Source organism: Myotis nattereri (assembly GCF_964212035.1).
Source record: "Myotis nattereri genome assembly, chromosome: 14".
NCBI lineage: Eukaryota > Metazoa > Chordata > Mammalia > Chiroptera > Vespertilionidae > Myotis > Myotis nattereri.
In genome coordinates, this window is record NC_138089.1 from 24,770,941 (window position 1) to 24,789,790 (window position 18,850).

At 54.9% G+C, this 18,850-nt stretch overlaps 1 protein-coding gene across 4 annotated transcripts in view; it reads right to left on the bottom strand.

The window, feature by feature from the left end:
• Positions 1-12,460: 12,460 nt before the first annotated feature.
• The window catches only part of SSUH2 (ssu-2 homolog), a gene marked incomplete at both ends in the record, with an annotated part of 28,744 nt that continues 22,354 nt past the window's right edge, over positions 12,461-18,850 (bottom strand). For all 4 annotated transcript variants that reach the window (XM_081106397.1, XM_081106400.1, XM_081106398.1 and 1 more), the window contains 4 exons: positions 12,461-12,607; positions 15,388-15,498; positions 17,901-18,006; positions 18,528-18,620. In XM_081106397.1, coding sequence (XP_080962523.1) covers positions 12,461-12,607; positions 15,388-15,498; positions 17,901-18,006; positions 18,528-18,620 — 457 coding nt within the window. The remainder of the gene's footprint in view (positions 12,608-15,387; positions 15,499-17,900; positions 18,007-18,527; positions 18,621-18,850) is intronic.

The following is an 18,850-nucleotide window of genomic DNA, read 5'->3' on the forward strand; positions in this document are numbered from 1 at the left end:
TAGTACAACTTCTCTGGAAAGCAACTTACAAAAATATGTATCAAAAGTCGTTTACATGCTCATATCCTTTGATAAATCTACTTTAAAAATCTGGAATGAAGGAAATAATCAGAGATGAACACAAAATTGTGAGTACAAAGTTTGTGTACAGCATTGTGTACATATCATTATTATCATATACATGTATATGCACATAAACGTATATATTATTATATATGTACTATTAGCTACCATAGCAAAAGATAAATAAAAATTAGAAAAGAAAAAGAAAAAAATTAAATGGCCACTATCATGGGAATAGTTATATAAGCAAATTATAGAAATTTATATAATAGAATAGAAAGTTTAAAATATCATGTTTATTCACAATGTTTACTCATAATGCTAAGAAGTAGAATGCAAAGTTATAAGAACCAAATGACTATAGCTATCTTGAAGAAAAAAAGCCTGGAAGGAAATACCCTATAGTAACTGAGTCTGAGTTGGTCTAAGAGGCAAGAACCTGGGTGATTTCTGCCATGGTTTTCAAGTGTTCGGGAATTACTAGTAATCTGAATGGCTTTTTATAATGAGAAAAAATGGAGGTGCATCTTTCAGCCCAGGCACCTCAGAGAGCTCCCAGGGGGTTTGCCTGGAGTCCTCTGTACCTGCTCCTGCATCGGGCCAATTCCAATTCCGTATGTACATTTGGCATCTTCCCTGGTTGATGCTATGTCTGACCTCAGGCCAAGCCTTGTTTTCACTTTCCTACAGCTCTTTCAATGCTGCTCGCTACCTGACACGAACCTCTTACAGCCCCAGTTTCCACATGAATGAATGGTCACACCCAGCAGTCCTCAGTTCCCACGCTCTATGTCTCAAGATCCTGGTTGTTCCCGGCTCAGTCTGGAAGGAACACTCCCTGGCGGCCCAAGTGTGCCAGCCCGGTGAGTTCCTGGGGCCAGTCACACTGATGGCTGCAAGGGGTCCCCAGGCTGCCAGGGGTTCCTGGGGAGTTCCTGAATGTGTGTGTTATAAGCAGAACTCGGCTCTTCCTTTGTCTGGTGACTCTGCTTATGCCCTCGCCAGGACACAGAGCCCCACCCCTTACAGGCTTCTGTGAGAAATGCACTCACACCAACCAGGCTGGTCAGAGTCCTGGCAGGAAACAGCACATTCAAATTAGGATCATTTAAGTGGCATTTAATAGAAGGAAATTTTACAAAGGTAGGGGCAGTGTGTAAAGAACCTCCAAGAAGCTAGCAACAGCCAAGCCAAGGCAAGGTACAAGTGCAAAGTAGGGGGGAAATATCCCCAACATCACCCCTTCTTCCTTCTGATGCCCTGACCAGACATAAAGGGAAGCTCCTCATTGGCCGAACCCAAAGGGAAGCTCCTCATTGGCCAAACCCAAAGAGAAGCTCCTCATTGACTGAACCCAAAGGGAAGCTCCTCATTGGCCAAACCCAAAGGGAAGCTCCTCATTGGCCAAACCCAAAGGGAAGCTCCTCATTGGCCAAACCCAAAGAGAAGCTCCTCATTGGCCAAACCCAAAGGGAAGCTCCTCATTGGCCAAACCCAAAGGGAAGCTCCTCATTGGCCAAACCCAAAGGGAAGCTCCTCATTGGCCAAACCCATAGGGAAGCTCCCCATTGGCCAAACCCAAAGGGAAGCTCCCCATTGGCCAAACCCAAAGGGAAGCTCCTCATTGGCCAAACCCATAGGGAAGCTCCTCATTGGCCAAACCCAAAGGGAAGCTCCTCATTGGCCAAACCCAAAGGGAAGCTCCTCATTGGCCAAACCCAAAGGGAAGCTCCTCATTGGCCAAACCCAAAGGGAAGCTCCTCATTGGCCAAACCCAAAGGGAAGCTCCTCATTGGCCAAACCCAAAGAGAAGCTCCTCATTGACTGAACCCAAAGAGAAGCTCCTCATTGGCCGAACCCAAAGAGAAGCTCCTCATTGGCCGAACCCAAAGGGAAGCTCCTCATTGGCCAAATGCAAAGGAAGCCAAAAGGCAAGACAGCCGGTACAGGATGGCTTCCCAGGGCTAGAGGGCAAATAGAAGAGGCTCCGCCCACCAGGAATTTGGGGATTTCTTACTAATGTTTCCTGGCAATGAGTGTGCACATCCTCAGAGAAAGCCCGCCTCCCCCAGCGCCCTGAATCCTCTTGAAGAGCCCCCACTCGGCATGTTGGCCTCCTTAGGCCCTCTCAGCAGTGTCACTCTCTTCCCTCCCTCCTGCCCTCAGTGCACAGTGCTCAGCCTTTGAACCTGTCACTCCCTCCCCAACCACAAACTCCCCTCCTCGGTTTTGCAGAGCCACTCAGCAAGCATCTGCCCTCTGTCCCAAGGGGGCAGGCATCACAGCACTTGCTCCCCAACAGCACCCCCCTGACCCCCAGGAGGGCTAATCATTTTCTCACTCGTTTCACATTCCGTCATCTGTGCTGTGCAGCTCAAGCTCATTATTAGCTGTAAAGCCTTACTCAGGGAGTGTTGCAAAAAAGTATTTTTCCCTATTTGATCTGGATAAACACGTGTCTGCCAATGCAAACCCCAGCCCTTCATGGATCATTTGCTGCGTCTACAGCTCCACGCTCCCGGGCAAAGCTAAGGAGGCTTTTCTGCCGCTGTATGAGCAGCCACTGGGTAGATCTTCCCGAAAACTCTCTCTGAGTCAAGCTGGAGGAATGAGAAAAAGAAGCAGATGCTTTGAGCCAGGAGGATGTTAGTGTTTGCACAGTCAGACCTGGACTGCTCCCTGCGAGAGTCTGGGTTCCCTTGTGCCCAGCAACAACCAGCGACCCAGAGCCAGAGCCGTCTGCCGACCTCTGCCAGCAGCGGGCAGGGCCAGGCCACACTGGCTGCCCAGCCCAGCCCGGCCCAGCCCAGCCCAGCCCAGCCCAGCCCAGCCATGCTTATCGCTCTCTGAGTGAAGGGGCTGCGCTGACGTCTGAAGCAATTGGCCTTTTGTCTTCTGGAACCATCTCCTCGCTTTGAGGCAGAGCGGTCACCAGTGGACAGTGTGGGCTGCGGAGTGAAGGAAAGTCGGGAGCCTGACGCCCCTGCCCAGCCTCAGCCTCAACTCAGGGGGTGTAGACAGAGAGTCGCCAGCCCAGCCCTGCATCCTCAGAGGGAGTGCCCCAGCCGGGGTTTCTCAAGTTCACGTGAGACACTGAGCAGGTCCAAGCTCACTGTGCCAGGATGCAGAGGTCGGCTCCGGGATGCCCTGCGTCCAGAATGGGCAGGACTGCTGCCCTGGTCCTGGGGGCTTTGCTGCCTACACTCCCCTCCCCTTCTGGGAACAGCACCCAGCTTTTCACCAGCTCATTTCATCACCCAGGCCACAGCGATTGGCTCTCGGCTGGCCCAAGGCCGGCCGTTTGGCCCACTGAGTCTCAGTTCTGGAACTTTTTCTAGAACAAGCAGGAAGTCCATGTCCTCCTGGCTACAGGAGTTGCTGAGAGGGGCCATATAAGCCTGAACTGAGGTGGACAGCTTGCCACCAACAGGACAAGAGGTAGAAAGAAACAGGTTCCTAAAGGCTGAATGTGTGCAGTTCTGCCTGCCTGGCTTCTGTTTCAACATTTTTCAAATGAGAAAAGGAATTCCAACTTTCTCTTTGATCTAGAGTGGATACCAAGTGAGGGCAAAACAAACCCAGTAAAACATAATAATAATAATAATAATAATAATAATAATAATAGTAATATCCTTTAGTGAGCATTAACTCTGTGCCCAGCATTATCTCACTTAAGTCCCAAATGACTCTCCAAGACAGAAGTAACAGGCATAATAATAATTGCTGACGTCAGGTTAACACTAATAATCATTCTCGAGTGCCTAGTGTGTGCCAGGCCCTGTTCTCAGGGCTCCCCAAGCACTTCATACTCCAGTCCTCACAGGAGCTGCAGGAGGAGTAGTCGCTACTTCCCACTCTGCAGATGGGCAGACTGAGGTCACAGAGATTGATAAATCCAGGCGGATTTCAAAGCACATGGCTGGGGTCTATTCAAATGCCAAGGTGATTTTACAACTTGTCATTTATATGCTGTGAGTGTGTGCACACTACTTGTGTCTTATCTTGTGTGGTATGAAAGTAACTACACTCCCATGAATGATTGCAGGGAGAAGGGACACAATCGGCAGGGACACAAACGGGAAGCCGTGGCTAGGACCCTCACCTGCGCTCCAGAATGAAGCTGCTCCTGCTCTCAGGGGGGCTGACGAGGTGGCCTGAGCCCACCCGCCTGGACAAGAGGCCCAGCAGCGTTGGCAACAGAGAATGTTGGGCCCAAGAAGAACCAGGCTTTCCACTCAGCAGCTGCTGGGCTGGGGCCTCCCAAGAGCCACAGTGGTTCCCAGCCGCCGGCAGGCAGCCACTCTGCCCAGCCAGCCTGGGCAGGTCACTGTCAGCTGGTCTGCACACTTGTCCCCTTGAGTCCCTGGGTGACCCCCTCTTACACACACACACACACACACACACACACACACACACACGTAAGCACACCGTCTATACCGGCACACTACACCTGCACCCAGGACTGAAAGCCAGACAGCCTGGCTCTGCACCTCCCTGGGTAGAGCAGCGCCTGGCCCCTCACAGATGCTAATAAACGCTTGGCTTGGGCGCTATCAGCTGCAATCAGTGCGAAAGGGAAACGGGGATTGAGGCTGTGCGGCGCCTGCCAGGGCCCGGTTAGAGGCGCCCCAGGGCTCGGCAGGGGCGCCAGAGGGGCAGACGCCGGTTCTGTGAGTACAGCAAGGGCTCCTGGGTGGAGTCGGGAGGACTGTTTGGCCAGGAGCCTCGAAGGTGAGACGCGTGGGGCTTCTAGGTGTCTGGGGGCATCGGAAGGAAACAGGCAAGAGGTAGAGCATCTCTCCTTCCGATTCTTCCAGGGACCCAGGACACCAGCAGGGAGGTCAAGGGCCAGACAGAAGGACTGAGGGCACTGGGGAAGGGGTGGGGAGAAGCGGCTGGTGCCTGAGCTCCCTTCATTCACAAGATTAGAGCACCGTGCTGCTCGGCCCTACTGCGGGGCAGGGGGGAGCCCCACTCAGGGGGTTCCCAAAGCCGCCCGTGGTCGGACAGAGCCTGTTCACACTGGGACTCGCCTCATCACACTGGGACTCGCAGCACCTGGTGGGGGAAGCACTACCATCCCCATCTCACAGAGGTGGGAACAGAGGCCCCGATGAACCGAGGTGGCCTGCGGCCCCAGGAACGCCAAGCAGAAGCGACCTGTTGGGCAGCACGCCTGATAAATATGTGGGAAGCAGATGCTTTGAGAATGAAAATGCAGGACTCAGAAGACCCTGGGATCCTGGGGGGCGGGGGTGGGGTGGGGGGGCTGTATCATGGCCTCAGAGAAGCAGATGGGTTCCAAAGGCAAGGAGAACATCACGTGGGAGTTAATAGAGAGTTAATGGAGGTCCAGAGTGAGCAGCTCAAATGGCCTCTCTCCCGAGAGCCTTCTCTGCTCCCCGCGGCCCGACCTGTGCCCCCGGGGTCTCTGCAGCCTCATGGCTCTCAGCCCCACCATGGCCCTCGCAGGATACAAACTTCATGGAGACACAGTGTCACCAGCGGGACTCTGCCAGCAGCAGGTCCTGACCAAGGATGGCAGCGGGAATAGCGCAGTTGGCAGGTGATCCCAGGAAACACTGGTAGGAGTTGCAGGCAAGTGAGGCCGAGGAAGCAGCCAGGGAGCAGGGTAGTGCCCTGGGCACCTGGAGCTCCGTCCCCCTGGGGAGCACTAGGGGGCGATACAGAACACAGGTCAGAGTTACCCTTTCTCCTCCAACTCACACCGGCCCTGGGAGCAAGGCTGCTCCCGGGGCATCATCTCCCCAGCACGTGCCATGGCCCAGCTCCGTGAGGCCTCGCCAGCATGCCTGGGCACAGGAGTGACTAAGGCAAGTCTCTCTCACAGCTCTTACTGCTGAGTCGTTATCATGTCTACCTTCCCCCGCTGAACGAGACAGAGTGTGGGCTCTGGAGCCAGACCGCCCATGTTCAAATCCCTGCTTCTCCCTGGACGTGAGACCTTGATTTAACTTCTCCGGCCTCAGTTCCCTCCTCGGCCAGTTATGCCCACCTGGCAGGAGTCACGTCAGTTGACACATAAAGAACTGAGAACAGCACCTGACACATGGGTGGGATCCAGAAATGTTCATGCTACTTTGAAGACCAGGAGACTTCAAGGCCAGGCCAATGCCTGGTTCACCTTTGTTTCTCCCGTGCCTGGCCAAGTTAGGGCCCGGCACAGAGAAGGGGCTGAGTTCATGTCTAGAATGAAGGAGGGGAGGGGAGGGGAGGGGAGGGGAGGGGAGGGGAGGGGGAAAAGACAAAGAAAAGAAAAGAAAAGAAAAGAAAAGAAAAGAAAAGAAAAGAAAAGAAAAGAAAAGAAAAGAAAAGAGGAAGGTGCTGACCTAGACCAGTGGTTGGCAAACTGCAGCTCGGCAAACCGTGGCTCGCAAGCTACATGCGGCTCTTTGGCCCCTCGAGTGTGGCTCTTCCAAAAAATACCGACTTCTGCGCATGGGCCACGAAGTTTCAATCGCACTGTACATGCGCGCCTGCACATGGTATTTTGTGGAAGAGCCACACTCAAGGGGCCAAAGAGCCGCATGTGGCTTGTGAGCCGTGGTTTACCGACCACGGACCTAGACCATTACTTCTAGTTTGGCATCTCAAGCCTGGCTTTCTTTCTTTCTTTCTTTTTTTTTAATATATTTTTTATTGATTTTTTAACAAATATTGATTTTTTAACAGAGAGGAAGGGAGAGGGATAGAGTTAGAAACATCGATCAGCTGCCTCCTGCACATCTCCTACTGGGTATGTGCCCGCAACCAAGGTACATGCCCTTGACCAGAATCGAACCTGGGACCCTTGAGTCCGCAGGCCGACGCTCTATCCACTGAGCCAAACCGGTTAGGGCTCAAGCCTGGCTTTCTAAATGTCACTATTGTTTCCCATGCAACCTTAGGATAAACCAGTTTTAACTGGAGTCTCTGAACAGTAAAAGACAAACTAAAAGCATCTCTGAAGAAGCTTTCTGGAGCTGATGTCCCTGCAAGGGACCCCATCGCCCAGGCCTGCTGGGAATGAGAGCCCCTCATGGAGTTCTGATTTCACCCACAAGGAACGCACTGAGGTTTCATGTGCGGACGCCTGCTGCCCTCTGGTGGACAGGGTCAAAAGCAGCAGGAAGCCTTGTAAAATGATGTTCCCACTTCTTCCCAACGAGAAGAATCCTTTTGCTTTAGTCTGCAAAGCGCTTTCAGTCTGTGTCTTATGTGAGGCTTCAGACAGCCCGGCAAGGCAGGCCGGGCAGGAGTGATCCCCGGGCCAGGCTACCCTCGCTGCTCAGATGCAGAAACGGGGATTTAGAGAAGGTAAGCCCACGGGGAGCCAAGAACGGAAACGCAAGGCTGAGGGCTCTGACTCCAAATGCCAATCTCCACTTCTGATTATGCGTAAAAATCATCTGGGGCATTGGTTAGGCTTACGTAATCTCAGGCACCCGTGCCCTGGGTATCGTATGGGGTGGGGCTGGAATCTGCGTGTCCGAGGGCTGCCTTTGGAACCACTGCCCGCATCCGGTGGCCTCGGATTCTCAGCCTCCACGCTCTGGGGCTGCTCGGGCTGTCATGACGGAAGACCACAGACCTGGTGGCTTACAAACGAGAAATTTCTGTCTCCCAGTCTGGAGGCCGGAAGTCCAAGATCCAGGCACCCTGCAGACTTGGTGTCTGGTGTGGGCCCGCGTCTCAGCTCACCGACGGCCATCTCCTCACCAGACCCTCACACCGAGGGAGCTCCCTGGGGTCCCATTCATAAGGGCCCTGATCCCACTTAGGAGGGCTCTGCTCTCATGACCTAAGCACCTCCCAAGGGAACCACCTCCCAATTCCATCACATCAGGGGTTAGAATATGAACATACATTTTGGGGGCACAACGTTCAGTCTGTAACACCCTCCTTCCCCAAATGCTGAATCTGATATCTTCCTCCCAACATCTGCCCCTCCCTGGGTCCCCTCACCTACCACAGCTCAGCTCCCGTGAACTCGTGTGCCATGTGCACCACATACGCTGTCATTTCGTCGCCTGCAATCCTAGCAGCCATCGCTCCCATTCACAGGTGGGTCTCCGGGCACACTGCCACTGAGCCGGATGTCACCCCAGACTGTGGCCACGGAGGCCACACCGTGTGGCTTTGTACCACGCTGCACCGTCTCCCCCACGGAGCGTCCCAGACCCCTTAGTCCTGCCTGACTGTGCACTCACAGAACAGAAACTAACTGTCACTAAACCGGCAGTGACTGACTTTGGCTTAAAGACTAACCAGCTCCTCATGCCTAGGCCACACCTTTCTGTTAGCTGGAAACTTCAATTCCGCCAGCTGGAGGGGCAAAGCAAGGAAACACCTGGACTCAAACATGCAGACAGGTGGCAACACCCTCCCTCACTGGGGATCGGGGTAGAGGGAGGGGACCCCAAATCTGAATGCTCCAGGGCCCTTCTGCTCCAGACAGAGTACAGGAAGAATACCCAGAGTAACACAACACATTCCTACAGTGCCTTCTTCACTCTGAGAAACACGCCATCAGAAAATAAGGTCATGTCAAAGGCTTAACTGGAAGGAAGGAAGGAAGGAAGGAAGGAAGGAAGGAAGGAAGGGAGGAAGGAAGGAAGGAAGGGAGGAAGGAAGGAAGGAAAGGAAAGGAAAGGAAAGGAAAGGAAAGGAAAGGAAAGGAAAGGAAAGGAAAGGAAAGGAAAGGAAAGGAAAGGAAAGGACAGCCTTCCCAGGTGCTGAGCTCCTACTGACTCTGAGCCCGCACCTGATCTCCTTTGATCTTTTCTACCCTGCAAAGCAAGCAGGGTCAGCCCATCTCACAGATGGAGAAACTGAGGCTCAGTGAGGTTACCAGAACTGCTCGGGGTCACACAGCTGGGCATCAGCAAGGCGGGGATTGGAGCCAGAGTACACATGCTGCCCCCTCCACGCTCTTCCCACAGGCCCCGACCATTAAATAGAAGCAAAAAGAGATTGGGATTCTGAGCACAAGCCGTCAGGGACAAGAAGTGGCATCTAGAAGGTTCTTCCCTGCTGGGAAACATAATTCCACTTGGGGTGTTTGTCTCAACCATGAAAAAACACAGTTCTCCCATCACCCTTCGTGGCAAGGGCTGCATGTGAACGAGAAAGGAAAGCCGGCCGTGGCTGAGCGCGTGCTGCAGGCTGGAGCGTTGGGAATACCAACAACGAGGGGCCCGTAAAGGGGGGGAAACGGGGAGGAAGTCCTCCTGCCTTCTGGGTAGTGATGCTCCACCTGGCAAGCACACACATACCCCATGTACACACAGGTATACACACACATCGTGCACACACATACATATACAAACATACATATGCACACACACATACACCGTGGATGCACAAATATGCGCGCACACGCACACACACAAGCAGTGCACACATGTACATGTGCATGCACACATGTGCACACATATACACATATTCACCGTGTGTGCACGCATGTACACACATTCAGTGTGCATACACACATGCCATGCACACACACATACACACATGCACATACATACATACACTTGTAGCCATCACCACCAACTTGGGCCTGAGGCATTCTCGTGTTGTGAAGCTCCCCAATTCCCGGTGACTCCTTCCTTCTCTGCACACGTGCTGCCCTGTGGGCTCCGGGCAGAGACGTCAGCCCCTGCGAACCACTAAGCCCAGCACGGCTCTGGCGCCCAGGGGACAGACAGCGACTGCTCAGCAGGGCGACAGAAAAAGCAAGCACTTGCGTCTGATGTTCTAAAACAAAGTCGAATTGGGGGCAGAGCCACATCCGTGGTGGCCAGTTTTGGGGTGAGGGCTGCCCTCGTGCGCTCTCTCTAACCCCGCGACGTCGGCTGGGTCTGGGCTACACAGTCAGAGCCGGCTCAGCCCGAGGATAGGGAGGCAGCAATAGCAGGTCAGTCGCATCCCGGCTGCAGCAAAGGCATGAAGCACACTGAGGGGACACACACCGGTTATCCACCCGAGGACCCGGGTCCGCTGGGCCTCGGCCGGGACCGTGGGGGCGGAGGGCCTGTGGCTGTGGCTCCCGTGGCCTCCATCGGAACAGCGCCCCTTGGACCCACTCATTCCCGCCAGGTTTTCTCACTGGGTCACAGGCCAACAGTGTGCACGACCCGCTGGGCCTCAACCTTAGCACGGTCCCTATTTACCCTGAAATGACATGCATGTGTCATCTGCATGTGATATACTGAGACATAATATATCATTTACACGCCGTTTTTTAAAAAGGCAATGGAATGCCCGAAGTGAACGATAAAGGAGAAGAGAGAAGACGATTTTCAACACGTGTATTTCAGTCTGTGGGTGCGCGGGCACAGCGCACGGGACGCCCGTGATGGCATCAGCTACAGGTGTGGACTGAAGGGCAGGGAGAGGATCAGAAGCTTTTCAAACGAGACAGGAAAACCAGAGAGGTTGGTTCTACATAAACATCGCCTTGCGTTCAGGGGTGATTGATGAGAGTCTGTCTGACCAAGTTCGGCACGAATGTCGTGGGATTTCTGCAAGTCCTGGGAGATGTGGAGAGGCGCTGCATCATGGGAAGTCCCCAGGCCTGGGGGACATCAGCTCTCCTGGACTCCAGCCACCAAGCGCCAACAGTGTCACTTCTAATCATGACAGCCGTCCCCTCCATTTGTACAGGCCCCTTGGGGCACAAGCACCCCCTCTGAGACCAGGAAGGTGGGGTGGGGACACCAGGAAAGGGGGGCTGGCCTCCCTATCGGCCGGAGCCAGAACCTCCAGGCAGAGCACACAGAGCTTCCGGGTTTCCAGGGAAGAGGAAGTGGAAAGCCTGGGGGAACCCTCCCTGTCTCCCCTGCCACCACCAGGCTCTGTTCCCACAGTTCAGAGCGTACCCCCAATGTAAGGGAGCACCTCATCCTGCCCTTGACCTCCCCCGCATGCAGAGCCTGTGGCACTGGCTGGGGGCAGCATCTGATCCTGGAAGGTTTGCTGGGCTCTGGGGTCAAATCAACTTTCCTTTGCCTCCCTGCAGCCCTCCCCTGAGCCCTGCTCCTCCTGTTAGCCAGCCCCCCAGCCCCTCAGCCCCCCAGAGTTCAGGAAACAGCGACACCCTGAGCAGAAGACTGGGAGCCAGGCCTGGGAGTAGCGGGTGAGAAGGCAGTGCTCAGCTGCCTCTCACTGGATGATGATGCCCTGGGAATGGCCTCTCCCACCAGGCCTGCTGGGTCCACGTCCTCCCACCCCACTGGGGGACAAGGGCTGGGGACAGGAGCTTGGGAGTCAAGTGAGGGTATAGCCTGGCCCTCTCAGGGTACAGCAATCCCCTTCCAGGTCAGGGGCAGGTGTGGTAACATGACAGGGGCCTCTGGTTACCCACAGCCAGGTGCACAGTGGCCTGCCCAGCCCCCACACCCTTCCAAAGCCACCTGGGCATTCAGTGTGCAGGGCACCCCCTCTACCCACCCCGCCTGTCGGCACCAGCTGGGAGCTCCTGCACGTGCCTGGGTGCATATGTGCTGCTCAGTGGACAGGTTCTAAAGCCGGCACATGACGTAAGAACCTGCATGCATCCAAAAACCACTCTCCCAAATCTGCCCCCGCAGAGGCACACGTTAGAGATCAGCATGTCCATCCAACACAGCAGGTTTGTTCTCCCCTCTGGGAACGGACTTTCTCCCGCGGGGGCGCCCGTGAGGGGCACCGAGCCGTACAGCAGCCGTGCTGTGAGGAAGCCCAGGCTGCTCAGGGCGGCCGCGGGTAGGTGCTCCAGCTGACAGCCCAGCGAAGGTCCCACCCAACAGCCACGTCAGCCGCCAGATCTCTGGTGACCCGCCTTCGGGTGACTTCAGCCCCTGCCCGTGAGCCATCGCAGCCTTCCTTCCGTCTTCCAGGTGAGGCCCCAGACATCATGCAGCAGAGATAAGCCTTCCCCATGATGGCCATGTCCGAATCCCTGCCCCACAGATGGGAAGTCGAGTTCTAGACATAAAGGCACTTTGTGCCTAAGTGCACTCCTTGGTGTGCATGCGGGGGCAGCCGATTCGTGTGCATCTTTAAACACGTCAGTGACACTCGGCTTGGCAAAGGCTCGCACTAGAAGGGGAAGGCCTGACCCAGGGAAGAGCAAAAGCAAACCCCACACGCAGTCAGCACTGCCTTCGCTTTGTTTGTCCGAAAGGATTGTGTGGAGTTGAATTCTTGCAGGTTAGACACAGGACGGAGTCCCCCAGAGGAGTTCCGGAACGACCTGTGCTTGGCAGATGGTAAGGTGAATTTTCTAGAAGGACAGACACGCCAGCGTCGGTAAGCGACATCCAGTGAAGCCAAGGATGGGTGAGCTCAGAGCCCGGGGGCCCTCCCTGCTGAGCGTGAGGGGCGGGCGGAGGGGAGCGCCAGCCGAGCCGGGTCAGACGACGGTGCAGCTGCAGCAGTAGCGCTCGGGGTAGTCCGCCACGTACACCCTGTGGTCGGTGCCGTAGATGTAGTAGACGCTGCTCTTCCCCCGGTACCAGTAATGCACTTCCGTGAGGGGGACCAGCTCGATGGTCTGGCGCTGAGGAAACAATTGGCCGGGAGAAGCCTCCGTGTCCTGCCCAAGTCGCTCTCCTGTCCGAGAGCTGCCGGGGGCTCCCCACCCCCTGTGGGCTGCAGTCCCTGCTCTGGAGTCGGCATTTTGGCGGAAATCTGCCTTTCTAGCTGTATCTCCCACTACATTCCTCCATCAACGCTAAGCTCGGGCCCAAACCGAACCCTCTGACGCTAGGTTCCATGCCGTGGAGGCACAGGCATCCCGGGGGAGGAAGGGGATGCACGGAGAGTCAGTGCCAAATGGGACATCTTCCAGGACATTAATTTCAGATGGGGGTGGGGGAGAGGGGGGAGAAAAGTAGAGGATAAAGTCATTTTAAACATTTTTATATTACAACAGCCACGGACATATGAGGGAGTGGATTATACAATTTGAATTGCATTTCAAGATAAACATTGACACCAAAGAAACTCCAAAGTTTGGTGGGCTGTTTCTGGCTATTTTCTCAGACCCCGTCCTCTCTCACCATGGTTTTGCATCGACCCTCCTTTGAGAAAAGTCTCCAATATTCCCCTCCTTTTACAGATGGGGAAGCTGAGGCCCGTGGGCTCATGGGATTTCCGGTTTGGAAGATCTGAGCCAAGCCCCATCTCCTCGCCATAGCTGGACCTGTTCCACGCTCACATCTCTCCGCAGCATCCTCCTCTACCTAGAGCCTGGGACACTCCCTCCGACAGCGCGGCCCCAAAGCCCCTCATTCTCTGGCCCCTTCTCTGATCAATGACGCAACAACCTTCCAAAATGGAGGGGTCCTGAATGGGACAAGCCACCGCCCTGGGTGAGGACGCTGGCCTCCCTCTGGGGACCCACCCCCATTAGTTTCTGGGGCTGTTTTGTTATGACAACTGCGGATGCGGCTGACCCAGCACAGTCACCCCTGATCATTGAAGCGAAGCGTTCCTGGCTACATCCTGTGGGCCAGGCTTTATGTCAGAGCCCCTAAGTCCTTCCGCACTGGCTCTTCCCCTGCCCAACACTCAGGTTTGGGGATCTCAAGCCCAGAGGGAGGTGGCGTGGCTGGCCCAGGATCAGGCCCTCTTACTTCCCCTCCTTAAGTAAAGAGCCCAAGTCCTGTTGCTGTAGGTAGTGGTTCAGGGCCCTGGGGAAAGGGTGAAACAGGCTGGGGGCGGGGGGTTTGAGAAAATGCTCCCTACTACACTGGGGGGAAGCTGGGGGAGGCATGACATTGCGGCAGAAGGGGATCAGAGTCAGGGTGTGCGTTTTCCACGAAGCTTTCTGTGGGATCTCACACTTCCTTTATCTGGGCCTCAGTTTCCTCATCTGTGAAATGGGAATAAAACTTCTCTGTCACAGAGTTGCTGAGACGACCAAATGAGACTGTGAGACAGATTTCTCCGTATGCCAGAAGCTGGTCTCCAACTGATAACTTTGGGAATAAAAGACCTCCCTTGACATTTTGGTACAGAAGGTTGTTCACGGTGACCAAGACATGGAGATGACCAATGTGTCCTTTGGTAGACGATTGGATAAAGAAGATGGTACATGTACACATGAAATATTACTCAGCCATAAGAAAAGATGAAATGCTGCCATTTGCGACAACATGGATAGATCTTGAGAACATCATGATAAGCGTAAAAAGTCGGTGGGAAAAAGTCAAGAGCCACATGATTTCACTCATGTGGGATATAAAACTGAAATCAACAAATAAAAAAACTCACAGTCACAAACAACAGTATGGTGATGATCAGAGGGGAAGGGGAGGAGGTTGAAGAGGGTAAAGGTGATCAAATACATGGTGATGGAAGGAGATTAGACTGGGTGGTGAGCATACAGTGCAATCAATATACAGATGTATTTAGAATTGTACACCGGGAACCTAGATAACCTTATTAACAGGTCATTCCAATAAATTTAATACAATTAAAAAAAAAGAAAAAGAAAGTTGTCTCATCCTTACAAACCTCCATGAGGCCATTTTAGCATTTCTTTTTCCACAGGTGAGAAACTCAACTTCAAAGAGGAGGAGTAGGTGGCCATGGCCAGGTTAGGGTGCAAAACAACCAGGATCTGAGCGCACTCTGCAAGACTCAGGCCCCCCCCTGACAATCCCCTACACAGAACTGGCCCAGGCTGGACATTCCCTGTCCAAACCCCCACCCTCCCTCTGGCAGCTTCCAGCCAGCTGCCCGAAAGCTGCTCCTGGGGACACGCCTGGCACCACTGCCATCTTCTGGCCACTGGGATACAGCACCAAGGCAGCCCTAGCCCTGGGGATGTGGACGGCACCACTGCCATCTTCTGGCCACTGGGATACAGCACCAAGGCAGCCCTAGCCCCGGCCGCCACCCCTGCCGCAGGAGGCTTGGGGAAGACAGGCTGGGACGTGGGAAATGCCCTGAGGGGCAGGGCACTGGGTTCCCGCCCTACCTACCACCCTGGATTTGAGATTTCCCTTCCCGTCTGAATATCGGGCAGGTTTGGATCAAAATCACACTGAGCCAGATTCCTGCTTGAAACCCTGCAGTAGCTTCCTGTCAGGATAACAATCCAAACCCGTCACCATGGACTGTGCGTCCTGTCCCACTCGCTGCCCCCGGCCACACTGACCCCAGCTCAGTCCCCAGTCCACCTCGTGTTCCTCAGACTGGGACTCCCCTGCCACCCTCCCTCCCTGCCTTCTCAGGACGGAGCCCCCGGCAGAGGGAACATCCCTTTCCTCCCTTATGGGACCTGGGAGCCCCCTCCTGGCCCCAGAAGCAGCCCCAGCCCCGCCCGCTCACCTGCTGAAGGACGCGGGCTCTGGAGGCCAGGGTGGCGGCGCTGTGCTGGGCAATGCCCCGCTGGGAGGCCAGCGAGATCTCCCGCAGCGGGAAGTCCGCCAGGGGGTACACCTGAGGAGAGACGCACCACCTCGCCGCTCTGACCAAGTGCCAGCACCTGGAGCCCTGGCAATGGACTTCAGGTGGACGGGAGCAGGCACAATTGGGAAGGGCCCGAGGGAGGCCAGGCAGCAAGCGGGTGGGGTGGCTGAAGCCTGCGGACCCTTGAGGACCCACATTCTGTTGGGAATGTCACCGACAGGGGGCTGTAGACACAGTACTCGCTGCACGCTGGTCCCCAGCAAGCCCCTGAGGCTGCCTGAGGTGGGGCGTGCGTTCCTAGAACAGTGGTTCTCAACCTCGGCTGCACATTAGAATCACCTGGGAATCTTTTTAAAATCCTGATTTCTGGGCCTCATCCTCCGGAAATTCTGTTTCTTTGTTATGGGTGGAGCCACAACATTAGTAACAAAGAAACAGAATTTCCGGAGGATGAGGCCCAGAAATCAGGATTTTAAAAAGATTCCCAGGTGATTCTCATGTGCAGCCAAGGTTGAGAACCACTGTCCTAGAGGGATGGCGCCTGCCAGGAGCCTGAAGGAAAGGCAGCGATGAGGCCGAGAAAGAGGCTGAGAAATACTGCTCAGCCGCAGAAAGAAGGAAGACCTGGCATTGCCACCTTGAGGGGATTGTGCCAAGTGAAGTCAGACAGAAAGACAAATACCGTGTGTTCTCACTTGTATGTGGAATCCAATGAGCAAAGCCACCAAACTCACCGATACAGAGGACAGATTGATGGTTGCCAGGGGCGGGTGAGGGGTGGAGGAAGGGGGTGAGGGGAGGTCCAGAGACACAAACTTCCGGTTATAAAATGAGTCCCAGGGATGTAATGAGCAGTGTGGTGACTGTAGTAAATAATGCTGCGTTGGACATAGGAAAGTTGCTGAGAGAACAGATCTTAAAAGTTCTCGCTACAAGACAAAGATATTATGTAACTCTGTACAGTGACCGATGTTAACTAGACTTCTCATGGCGATCATTGCACAATACGTACATATATCCAGCCATTGTGTTGTACACCTAAAGGCTAATCTAGTGGTATATGTCAATTATATCTCAATTTTTAAAAATGCATATGGCAGAGTGAAAGAAGCCAAGCTAAAAAGGTCGCAATACGATAGAGAAGAGAGAAGCAAAGAAAGAAGGAATAAAAGGAGGCTGAGCACCTGGCCCTCTCAGAGCGAACAGCACGAGGACCCCGCTCAGGCCCCCCACGCGGCCCAGCCCCTGCCGAGGCCCACAGGAAAGGGCCACGTCGCATTACTGCAGGCTCTGGGGGCCATCGCCCTCTGTCCCAACTACAGTGGAGCCTTGACTTACGAGTTTAATTCGTTCCGAGACCGAGCTCATTAAGGAGCTCGTTAACTCAAATTACTCTCTCAACTCAATGCAAAAAATCTGCCGAGAGACAGCTGGTATCTCAAAAAACTCCTTAGTCGGGACACTCGTAAGTCAAGGCCCCACTGCACTGGACTCTGCCCTCACAGCACAAAGCCAGCCACAGACAATACCTAGACCAGCCGGCATGGCTATGTTCCAATAAAACTTTACTTATAAACTTTATTGTTAAACGAGGGCCTGGAGTTTGACAGCCCCTGGCCAACAGGGCCCTCTCTGACCTGGCTGCTGGCACAGCGCGAGTCCTAGCTCCTCGCTCCACCTGGCTCTCTGCCCTCCAGCGCCCTGCCCTGCCGCTCTGCAAGGCCTCTGTGAACTGCTCCCTCTGCCGGACACCCTCGCTCCCACGGCCACCTGATCCACCCCCACTGTCACCTCCCTGTCCCACCCCCGACCCCCGGTGCTGAAACAACACCCTACCCTTCCGGTCTCCTCACTGGCTGCGTGTTTCTCACTGACCCTCACTGTCTCTGACACTGTGCTGCAGGTTACCATCTCTCCCTCCCCAGACTATGACATCTACGCAGCAGGGATGTTGCTGGACAGTGTCCCCAGTGCCCAGGAAGGAGGGTCCCCAAGGTTGTGGAGGGAGGGAGGAGGAAGAGGGAGGAAGGGAAAAGGGAGGAAGGGCCTGGTATGTGACATTCAAGGAGGCCTGGCCCCATGGGGTCCCCGAGGCCTCTGGCCTGACCAGGCTGCTCTCTTCCCTCCCAGCCTGTCCTTCTAGAGCAGGGGTGGGGAACCTCTTTTCTGCCGAGGGCCATTGGATATTTATAACATCATTCGAGGGCCAGCCAGAATTACCAACTGAAAAATTAGCCTGCTGTATTAGGGCAAACATTTAATTAACTCACCCCTAATGCCTGGCCAGGGCCAGACCACATGATTTCATGGGCCGTAAAGGGCCCGAGGGCTGGACGTGCCCACCCTGATCTAAATGAATGTGGCGCCCACAGAGAGCCAGAAGAGCCAGAAGAGGCGCGTAGCTTGGCGTGGTGCCTGCAAACCCTCCTTACCGTCGTGTTCTCGTCCTTAAAGAGGTTCTCTCCTTTGGCTTTAGCTAGGAGCTGCCCCGGGCAGTTCAGCCGGTGCTCGGACACAAACTCAAACAGGCTGTTCTTCCTGCAGGTGAAGAGCATGGGGGCGGCAAGATCGTGGGTGTGGGATCAGGCAGGCCTGGGCTGCGGGGACCTGGGAAGGTCTTGACCTCCCTGGGCCCAGCACGTCCAGCTGTGAACTGGGAAACCAGGCAGGTACCCACAGCTCAGCTCATCCTTCCCTGTGCGGGCCTAGCAAAGTGCCCACCAGGAGACCCTTTAAGGCCTGGGGTGTTCCCCCACCTGGGGATTTAGGACACAGACGGGGACGCCAGGTGTTGAGAGGCTGCGGCACTAGGAAGCGGTGATGTCGGACTGTGAAGTCGGTCCGTTCTAAAGCCCGCCAGCAGCCTGCCACCTCTGCCACCTCTTCCCAGGGATCTCTCTCTCCCCTTTCCTGGGAGCTTTAAGCCCTTCCCCACCCCATGCCCCCCACCCCCCATGGGTCCCTGTACTGTGTGCAAAAGCCCCAACCATATGGCTTCTCTGCAGAAACCAGTCCAGGCCACGTCCCACAGGGCCACGCACGGAGACACCACCACGTACCACACGATGACCAGCTGGACAAAGTGCAGCAGCTTCTTTTCCCCCTTGCAGGTGGCACAGGTCTTGTTCCCCCTCCCCGAGCACGTGCTGCACCTGAGAGGGACACAGCACCAGTACCACTCAGACACTCCTAGGCCCTGGTGGCTGCTGGGGGCCCCACCCCAAATCCTTGTTCATGGAGGGGGACTGTTTCTACCTTCCCACCATTCAGACCTCTTTCTTCCGGTGGCAGTGCCCCAATTCCCTGTGGAGACCACCCTTCTCCCACCCCTTCTCTAGGGTTCTTGGGCTTGCCCACCCTTCTGTGACCAGCTTTGTCCATC